This window comes from Quercus suber, unplaced genomic scaffold, assembly GCF_002906115.3.
Source record: "Quercus suber isolate HL8 unplaced genomic scaffold, Cork oak 2.0 scaffold_14, whole genome shotgun sequence".
In the NCBI taxonomy this organism is placed as follows: Eukaryota; Viridiplantae; Streptophyta; class Magnoliopsida; order Fagales; family Fagaceae; genus Quercus; species Quercus suber.
The window spans coordinates 583,232-593,725 of NW_027069479.1; the positions used below are offsets into that span (position 1 = coordinate 583,232).

General features: G+C 35.4%; 1 protein-coding gene and 1 non-coding gene across 3 annotated transcripts; both read left to right on the plus strand.

Moving 5' to 3' along the window:
* Positions 1-2,244: 2,244 nt before the first annotated feature.
* Positions 2,245-2,317, plus strand: TRNAR-UCU (transfer RNA arginine (anticodon UCU)). The gene has a single exon. It is a non-coding gene; the product is annotated as a tRNA-Arg (tRNA).
* An 82-nt stretch (positions 2,318-2,399) lies between these two features.
* LOC112038746 (uric acid degradation bifunctional protein TTL) lies at positions 2,400-8,131 on the plus strand. 2 transcript variants are annotated; one of them, XM_024071591.2, is made up of 5 exons: positions 2,400-2,747; positions 5,395-5,452; positions 5,793-5,894; positions 6,484-6,640; positions 7,512-8,131. In XM_024071591.2, exons 1-5 carry the CDS (start codon positions 2,512-2,514, stop codon positions 7,967-7,969), a joined length of 1,011 nt encoding a protein of 336 aa, XP_023927359.1. In that variant the 5' UTR covers positions 2,400-2,511; the 3' UTR covers positions 7,970-8,131. The 2 variants fall into 2 exon arrangements, with proteins under 2 accessions (XP_023927359.1, XP_023927360.1); XM_024071592.2 differs by having other exon boundaries at positions 7,515-8,131.
* The last annotated feature ends 2,363 nt before the right edge of the window (positions 8,132-10,494 follow it).

Sequence of the window (10,494 nt, forward strand, 5' to 3'; positions counted from 1 at the left end):
TATATTTATTAATCAAATATATTTGTGAATTTTTTATTTTTTACTTTAAATTAGTAATACACTTGAAATAAAATTGTAATAATTATAAACAAATTTCAGTAATTAAAATACAGTAATATAAGTAAAATAAAATTAATAATAAATTACTTATCTCAGCTAACTCACTACAAAAAAAAAAAAAAAAAATTCTTATTTTCTTTAAAATTCTTAAATGAATATGCACCATTTACTCATAATATATCATATATATCATATATATATATAGTCATTGTGACGGTCCATAGGTAATTTTATGTATATATTTGAATGAGATAATTTTTTATTTTGATTATATATATATATATATATGATTTTGAACAATTGACTATATTTCAACCCAACTAGTAAGAATTATTCATTAGTACTATGTCACACTAGAAAAGACAAAAACGTGAGCCATCCTTCAAGTACTACACTTGAAATATTTTTTTTGCCACCGTTAATGACTAAAAAGATAAGGCCATAGCCCCTAGTACTATGTCATGCTATAACCCCCATTAGTATTTGAAGGATGGCTCACAGCCTTGTCTTTCCTAGTGTGATATAGTGCTAATGAATAACTCTTATTGGCAGAGTTTTGGATTGAATAACTCTTATTGGATTGAATGTATTAGTACTATATCACACTAGGAAAGACAAGGCTGTGGGCCATCCTTCAAGTGCTAATGGGATATAGTAAATTGACCCTTTTTTTTTGCATAATTTCTCTATATGCGGTGGCCTTTTTCCAATGTAACTTCTCATGTGTTGAGTGATCTTTTTCAACTACGTGAATTCCTACCTAATACATGGCCTCCAAAACTTCATGTGCAATAGAATAGTCCGTAAAAATGATAGTAGTAACTGGTTTATAATTCAAAAGATATATAACGCGTAAATTGAAATACATGACCAAATTGTCACTTCAATTCAATGTTAATAAAACAATAACTAAGCCTTAGTGGTAGGTCGACAGTTCAATGCTAATACAAACCGAAATAAAAGAATGCAACTAATGTGTTTTATCAACAAAAAAAGAAAAAAAAAGGGAAAAAAAGAAAGAAAGAAAGAAAAGAATGCAACTAATGTGCCACATTAAGTCTTACAACATTATTTGAAACATTAGAGTAAGCAATGACAGATGCCAATCATAAAAATCCCCATTACACACACATACACACAAATATTTGCCTTGAGAGCCATTCCAATACTTGCGAGAGGGAAGCCATATGTTTTACTGACCATTCAGATCCTGGGAGGATATTAAAATAGGCACCAAAACCATACCTATAGATTCCCAACCAACCAACCAACATATAAAAATAAGAATTGGATAGTTTTATATTTATTTTATTGGATAGTTTATATTATTTTTATTAGGCTGTATGTAAAAATAAGAACTAAGATGTTGGATCTATTGTTAAATGAGTTAGTAAAATAGACAAAGTAGTGTTTGAGAATGTAAAACATGTATTTTTTTACATCCTTGGATGTGAATGCTCTAAGTACTTAAAGAGTCCATAATAAATAAAACTCAACTCAAGGAGTCTATAACAAAGAGTTTGCATTGGAAAAATGTAAGTAAAACACCTTTCAACAAGAGCATCTTGTTTTTATGATTCCAAGTCAATTTCTTGAAAAGGACTAATCGTTTTTTTGTGTGGGTTCACCTTGTTTTACTTAATTTTTGAAGCTCAAACCCTGAAAGAGACTGCAATCTTGGTTTTGGCTTATTTAGACTAAGCCCACATAAATGAGTGAAATCATGTTTAAATTTAATTGTATTTTAAATTGTCATCTTGGCAAGACCATAGAGCATACTTCTCATTTTCCTATCCTTCTCTATTTCTAAATGAGTATAACTGTATTTTGCATAAGTGATAGGCAACCAGTCAAAAAAATTTTAATTTTATATAAGAAAAATAACAATTAGAAATTAGGAGAAAATAACATTTTGGGGTCACTGTAAATTCAACTTTTATATTTTGGTAGCAGTCAATTTGGTTTGTATTATTTTCAACTTGTAATCAATTTGGTCTTTATAATCAAGTCACTAACAGAAGATACCAGGTGTGATTACAAGAGAACCAAATTGACTACAAGTTAAAAATAAACTAGGATCAAATTGACAGCTAAAAAAATATACCACCAAAAATGTATTTTTGCCTAGAAATTAATATACTTCCGTAGAATTATAGTTTGATTAGTAGTAGCCTATACAAGGTTGTACCCGTGGCCTAACGGATAAGGCGTCTGACTTCTAATCAGGCGATTGTGGGTTCGAGTCCCACCGGGTATGCTTCTCTTTTCCTACCTTCTTTTTCCAATTTTGTCCCCTATTATTTTTCTATTTTCCAATTTTACCCTCGTACATTTTCTTTATTCACAATTCTCTGTCTCTACCAGAATCTCCGACTCAATCCAACACAGCAAAGCTCTCTGTGCAATCAGATCAAACCCCAAACACAGAGAGAGAGAGAGAAGCAAAGCAACATGGAATCTGGGTTTGAAGAGAAGGACTTTCTAGCATGCTGTGGAAGCACAAAATTCGCCCGAGAAATGGCTTTGGCAGCCCCGTTTGCCTCACTAGAACAAGCTGTGGCTGCGGCCAGAGACATTTGGTTCAACAAGGTCGATGTCAGTGCTTGGCTTCAGGCCTTTTCTGCTCACCCCCAGATTGGAGATTCTGCCCCTTCTTCTCAATCCCATCATCAAACAACCAGTGCCCAGTTGAGTCTTTTTCTCAATTTTTTAGTCTCTGTTTCCTCATTGCACTTTACTTTTTGAGTGAATGAAGGTTTTTATGGTAAAGATTGAAATTTGACTAGTGCCCAGTTGATTTCATTATCAAATTTTTAGTCTCTGTTTAAAGTGGATGAAGTTTTAATATTTTAAAGATTGTAAATTTTTGCACTTAGTTTTGATTACTGTTGAATATTAGCTCTGATACCATAGATCTTGAACATAGCACTGAGCCACCGTGGCTGCAAGATGCCATGGAGTCTAGATTCAGCAGAGAAGCATGTGTGACTTCTGATGGTGATGTGCACATTAAAATCTTCTTTGCTTGTTAGAGATTTTGTTTGATGCCAAGAACGGAGTTTGGCTCTGATACCATGTTAAATGGAGAATATTATCAAACACAATGTGTTATATCATGTTGTGTATGCTAGAGTGGATGCGGAAGAGGAAAGCATAGAATAGGAACATCAAGAACACGAGGGTTACGTGGTTCAGCCTTGACGGCCTACATTCACGGAGGATATTAGCCCAATGTAATAGGCCCAAGCCCAGTCCTACTTGTACTAGTAGTCTAGGATTTAGTCGCCTATATATACTCATGTTAGGGTTCATTATAACAGAGGTTATTGTACTACACTCCTACATAATAAAGATGTAGCCCTTAAGGGATTCCTCCGTGGATGTAGGCCGTCAAGGCTGAACCACGTAACCCTCGTGTTCTTGATGTTCCTATTCTATGCTTTCCTCTTCCGCATCCACTCTAGCATACACAACATGGTATAACACATTGCGTTTGATAATATTCTCCATTTAACATGGTATCAGAGCTAATATTCAACAATTACAATGCATTATTTGAACACCCAGAAAGTGATGTTATAGCAATGATGTAATACTCACAGGTAGCTTATAAACAAGTGGATAGGTAGTGAACTAAGAGGTGGTATCCTTGTATTTTGTGATAATTGTAAGTAACAAGGACCCAAAATGCTTATGTGTACTCAGATGGGACATCAGGCATGTCTAGAGGAGACAAAGATCAATTATGTGATCTATTTGTAAATGGTGTGGTTTGGATTTTTGAATACTCAGAAGATGAATAATTTAAAATACCTTCGAGTGATATGCTTGTGAAGGTTTTCCCTGGTTGTGATATGCTGAATGGATTGCTGAGAAACCAGTAATCACCGGTGACTGTACATTGTAGTGACTAGAAGAATGTCAATGTGCGTGTGTGACTAGGGAGGTTTATATACCATTTTTGTATATAAATAACTTCCGGAGACTGAGGTGACTAAGAAGTTTTATATCCGGTAGCCTTGTTTTGTTCTCTACTAAGGAATTGCACTGGGTTTATTCTTTCGACTTTTCTTTTATTGCTTAGAACCATATGTAATCATAGTCTAACTGAGGAGTGCTGTGTCTGATAGATGGGCTTTTGAACCTATTACTTAGAACCATATGTAATTCATAGTCTGATTGAGGATTTCTGAGTCTCATAGATGGGCTTTCGCACCAATCTATTCTAGCTCAACTGGCACCTCCTCCCCTTACAAGTGCTGGGTGGAGGGTGAGGTTGTGGGTTCAAAACCCACTATGTGAATATGTACTTGCCAATAATTGAAAAATACAAAAAGAGATGGGCTTGTGTGTGTGCGCACATGTGTGGGTGTGCACGCGTGTGTGTGCATTTGCCTATGTGCTCATGTGTGCATGTGTGTCTGAATAGGATATGTTATCTGGTGTATATTTTATAATCAGTTCAAGTTTAAGTTATAAGAAATAACAGGACATAGTAAGTGTTTGATGTTTTGTTGTCAATTTTGAATAGGACATTTGTTTCATCAAATTCTGTTTCAAGATTCCTTTTTTTGTTGGGGGGGGGGTGTATTATGTATTTTATTGTTATATTTCATTTATATAGGGTATATTTGTTTATTAACTAGCACAAACTGACTTTCTTTACTCATTTATCTGACCTTCATCTTGAATCTGGATTTGTGTTTCAATTTTCATTAAGTTCTCATTTTTTTTTGGCAATATTATTAAATGATAGCTTCTTTTTGCCAATGACCTTTGTCCCACATGGCACTTCCTCTTCCCATAAGAGTGGTTGGAGGTAAGGTTTTGGGTTCAGAATCCATTGGATGCACATCTAACTTACCAATATAAATAAAAATAAAAAGAGAGAGAAAGAAAGAAAGAAAGAAAAAATACTACTTGGTTTATGCTTTTATGCTATCATCATGTACAGGTAGCATCCAAATATTTCTTCTTTTTTTAGCATTCATTTGATTGTTTCAAGCAAATGGGTCACTCAGTTTTTTTCTCTCAAGTAGTTTAGCCAAGTTATATTTGAGTTATTTTATTTTATTTTTTTTCATACAATTAATTCCTAGGAACGGTTTAGGGTGAGGCATCAAAATTCATCAATTACCAGCCTGCCCCCTTGAACAGTTGAACTGCTACCAGCCCTGTACAAGTGGAGAAGAACAAGCAGCAATTGAGCATCCTTGTTTTCTAGTTCATCGATGTCATTATCAGTCCCTTTTCCCTTCTCTTTGTGGCATAGCATTGGTTATTTTCTTATGTGCCTTGGCAATTTAAGTAATTTGTGAAGAAATATTTTTGTAGGTGGAGTAAGGGGGAGCAGTCAACCGCTTTAGCAACTGCTACTGGTTCTAGCTTACAGGTTCGTATGCTGCAGCAACAAGTATAAACTGTTAACAATTAGAATCAAAGATATAAATTGCCTACCTGTGCTGGCATGTTCTTTGGGGTTGGGTGGGGGGAGGAGGAGAAATAAAAGAAGTACTGGAAGAGTAGTTTGTACAAAAGAATTTATTTACAACTTGACATTACACCTTCTTGTAGCCTGGAAATCCTCTTGAATTAGTTTGTGGAAACAAACCTTTGTTTTTGATGTTTCGTCACAATTTTTTTATTTAAAAAATGAAGAAGATGTTTATGCTTAACTGACTGAAGTTTGCTCCTGTGTATTTATGTCAATATGGTCCGCTTGGCCTGTGCAGGAACTCTCTGAATGGAATGCTCGGTATAGGCAAAAGTTTGGATTCATATTTATTATATGTGCATCTGGGAGAAGTACTGATGAAATACTCGCTGAATTGAAGGTAAAATTTCAATTAGAGTTTGCTTTTCAAGCTGACGTTGACATGATAGTAAATTTTGGGTAATAAATAGTTTTAAGAAGACAATTTCATGTTAGAATTCATTTTTCAACATTTTAGTGCTAGAATCTTTATTCATCTTCAGGGTGAACATTCTTTTTATTCAGTTTCAAGAAATAATTAAATGATTTTACATATAACAATTCCTCTTCAAATGTAAGTGCAGTCGACAGACTCCAGGTTAGCCTACAATAATAATTTCCTTAATTGGGATCACCAATCGATGAAGAGCATCTTTTAGGCCAAGATGGTGTGGATGGTTGTACATGTGGTGATCTTTTCCTCTGTTGAATAGATTTAATATCACTGGGAGATATTCATGTCTTTGTTCTTATATTTTCATAAGATATCCGTGAAATGAGAAAAAGAATTCTGCTGGTTTGAGGTCAATATTATACCAGCTTTGCAGAATTGTTTCTCATATTTTTGACTTGATGTTAAATGGCACCTTGAGTTATTTCTCTATCATGTGAAACTTTCATTAGACAAGCCTTGGAATTTGTTGATGTAATTTTTTTTTTCACCTTTGCAGAATCGGTACCCAAATAGGCCTATAGTTGAGTTTGAGATTGCAGCTCAGGAGCAAATGAAAGTAACAGAACTACGTCTTAAAAAGCTTTTTACAAGCAAAGCTAAAGTCTCTTCAACAAGTGACCAATATCCTGCAGTTTTTGCAAAGAAAGTAGAAGGTACCTGTTGTTTTTATCTTCCTCTAAAATAACTTTCCCAGTATCACAAACAAACATTAAGTTGGCCCACATTATTAATTCTTAGGTTTATTGTTGCTTTTCCTCATCATACGCTTGTTATGATGTTTGATAGAATGTCTTGCTGACCTTGTAAGTGAGGTCCAAATTTGGCTTCAGGGAGGTCAAAACTGGTCTTGAAGCTACTAGTGACCTTGGTAGTGAATTTGCTACCACTCCAACTGCATGAGGAAAAGTCCATAGTTGGAAATAGATATGGAGGAATATAATAAATAAAGTTTAGTTTCTTTTAAAAAAAAAAAAAAAAAAAAAAAAGAGTAAAGTTTGGTGATCTGTATATCATAGATATGGAGGAATATAATAAATAAAGTTTAGTTTCTTTTAAAAAAAAAAAAAAAAAAAAAAAAGAGTAAAGTTTGGTGATCTGTATATCAACTACATAAAATTCCCAAAATGTGGTACAAAATTGGACAGGGCTGCTTCCTAGTTCTATGTAACCTTGGTATATCACCAAATTAATAATAGTTTTTTCCCCTGTTGACAAAATTTTCCAAATTGTTCTCTCCCTCCTGAAATTCATTCTAAACTTATTTTTAGTCACTATGTCAATGAGTTTGGGTTCAAATGCAATTTCCTCCTACAAGTATTAGTGGGGAGTGAGCTTGTGGGTTGAAAACCCACAGTTTGTTTTTTCTTGCCTATTACTGGCTTTCAGAAGTCTCTGATATGTTTCCCCTGCTTCTAACCTCTTCCCAACTTTTACAGTTCTCAGTCCCTAAACCAGTTATCCTTCTTTGCATGCCTTACTACTGTTCTAGTCAATGTCAATTTGTTCCTATTTTTTGTCCTCTAGAAGATCGTGTGAGCGTTATTGGAGGCCATTTGACTGCCAATTCTGAGAACACAGCTGGGAGAACATCTGAAGTTCGAACTCGAACCCGTCCGCCCATTACAACCCATGTCTTGGATGTTTCCCGAGGATCTCCAGCAGCTGGTATCGAGGTATGTTTGGAAAAGTGGGAGGGCACTCAACCCCGTCCCTCATTTGGTGTGACATACACAAGTGGTTGGAAAATTCTAGGTTCTTCAACTACAGATAATGATGGACGAAGTGGTCAATTGTTGAGCATAGTTGATGCAGTGGACCCAGGGATATACAGGATAAGTTTCAACACGGGCAATTACTGCCCATCTGGGTTCTTCCCCTATGTTTCTATTGTGTTTGAAATTAGAGAGTCACAAAAGAGGGAACATTTTCATGTTCCTCTGCTGCTTTCACCATTCTCCTTCTCTACTTACCGTGGAAGCTAGAACTCTGTTGTATATCAGTTGACAAATGAATACGCTGTATTCCTGCTACAAATTTCCTAGAATGAATAACATAGTAAATATTTGAAAACTCATTGTTCGAATATGAAACAAGTTCTAAAGAGTTTGATAATGATACTGAATATGCTATCTTTGCTACTGTAATGTTGGTGCATGTCTCCAATGTACATGTAAAACATATCAATTATTGTTGCTGTACTGTGGTATACTATGTCACTGAAGAATATGCAGAATATATATAAGTGAGACATGTAAATTGATGATATAGAACAGTGCCAGTTTCCTCCGTCTGGGAGGATTTTAGGGTCCAACGTGGTTTAGTGCATTTAGTGATAGTCTGACCTTTATCCAAACTGCAGATCGGTTCTTTCAACTTTCTAAACTTGCTTTGGTGTAGTTTTATGGTCTGAGTTTTTCCATATTGATACCTTTTTCCATTTTGGTTAATACAGTTGTTTCCTTCGGTTAAACTGATCTTACCTAAGCAGACTTACCCAAAAAAGATATACCTTCAGTAGCATGCGATGTTTTGTTTATCCATGCCACTCTAAAGCAATACTATATAGAAACCTTAGGTGCTTCAGTACCTGGTTTTTCATCAATGATAGGATCGGTTTGTGCTCACCTTTCATTGTATTATGTATATGTTCATGACTTACGTGGTGCTAATTTACATGGCTTCATGATTTGAAAAATCATCATAGAATAGACATCATAGGTTTAAATTATATATTTGTTTTAAAATAATAAAAACAACAACAACAACAACAACATTGCTTCATGTGGTGAAAGAAAGAAATCACTTCCAAGTTTTCATTTACCCTGATTAACTTTAAATTATAAAATCACTGAAAATTCAGATCGAATATTCCACAACAATCAAAGATTTTAAATTTGTATGAACTACTGGTATAATGGTACATTGTCCTTCTTGTTGAATACTCCCCGACTGTAAATAATTCCTAGTTTGAATTGTTCTGATGTTAAATGATTTGCAAATTATTATCGAATAAGCAATGTGGTGGGATTGAATTTTTATTTTTTGGATGATTTTTGAGACCAAAAGAATAAGCATTCAGGATCGATACACCACAGCCAGCAGCAGAGCTGCAAACAAGCCCAGCATACGGATTATGCAGGCTAAACCAGAAACATAGACTCCCCTGCCTAAGTTCTAATCAGGAACCAAGCCAACCAGCTATTTACCTATACACCAACTCACATAAATCCTTGGTACTAGCAGAGAACTTAGTTGGAAGAACATGGGCACCTGCTCTCCATCTAACTTCAGTCAAGTTTGATCAACTGCCTCTGTCACCTGCAGACCAGAATGCTTATTGTTATTTCTCTGCCTCCAACTGTGCTAATAAATAGTTGCAGCCAAAAGCAAAATCCTTCCCACTTTTGCAGCCAAACTTTTCATAGTTAGCGGTCCACTCCCCCATTTGACAACTTCATCCCACTTAGATACCATATGCTGCCTCAGGCACAACCAAGTAACTTGCTGACAGATCCTCCAAGAGAAAGAACAATCGAAAAACAAAAAGTCCCTGCTAGTTACCTTGCCAGGGGAGTGGACCAATTTGCTATGGGGCTTGGTATGAAGTGTGAACAGATTGATACAACGAAAAGAAAAATCCCGTATTACCGTGCATGCCAGTGGAACATTTGTTTTTACTCGTATATATTTTATAGCTAGTAAGTACAATTCCTAGCATCTCTATGTGCTTGAGACTCTGCACGGAATTCTTGAGGTAAAACGACCTTTACACCACCAATATATTGTCATCAAATGGTAATAGGGTAGAGCAGGGTCAGATCATGGGTGTTCCATCCCAGTTCTATTTTCTTTTTGGGGCTGGAAAAAAATTGTATGGGGAAGTAGCGGGACAGTTCAAGGATGGATCAGGTTTGAAGTATTTTGCCACCTCATTGAATTGGTTGCAATTGACAAGATATAGGTAAGAGAAAGAGGGGAAAAGTAGAGAGAGAGAGAGAGAGAGAAGTGTTTTGGGGTATATATATTATAAACAAATAAAATTTATATTATATTTATATGCACATTTGGGAGAGCCAAGACATGGTGGGGTGAGTAAAATCCATCTCCACCTCACCCCCTCTCCGGGGACGAGAAAAACCCACAACTGGAGCAGCTGGAGGGATGGAGGAAGGCAAAGTAAGTTCAATGGGACAAGCATTTTTGACGATATAGTTAGTATTTTGTGATATTTTTACACATTCCCTAGCAAATGAGGTAAAATGTCATGATGGTAGTCTAAGGTTGATGAGTAATAGTCGTTGTAAGGTCACATTTTGGTTCACAAACCCAAGAGATGAATGGATTTAGACCCAAAAACCCCAATACAATGAATTTGTAGAGAGTGGGTTCGAAAACTAGCTTATGATGAATTAGACAACAATTATAGTGGATCAAGATGACAAGAAAATAAAGATGAACAGATTTTATCCAAAAAAAATCATCATCGGCACAGTCTGAGGAGACTAGT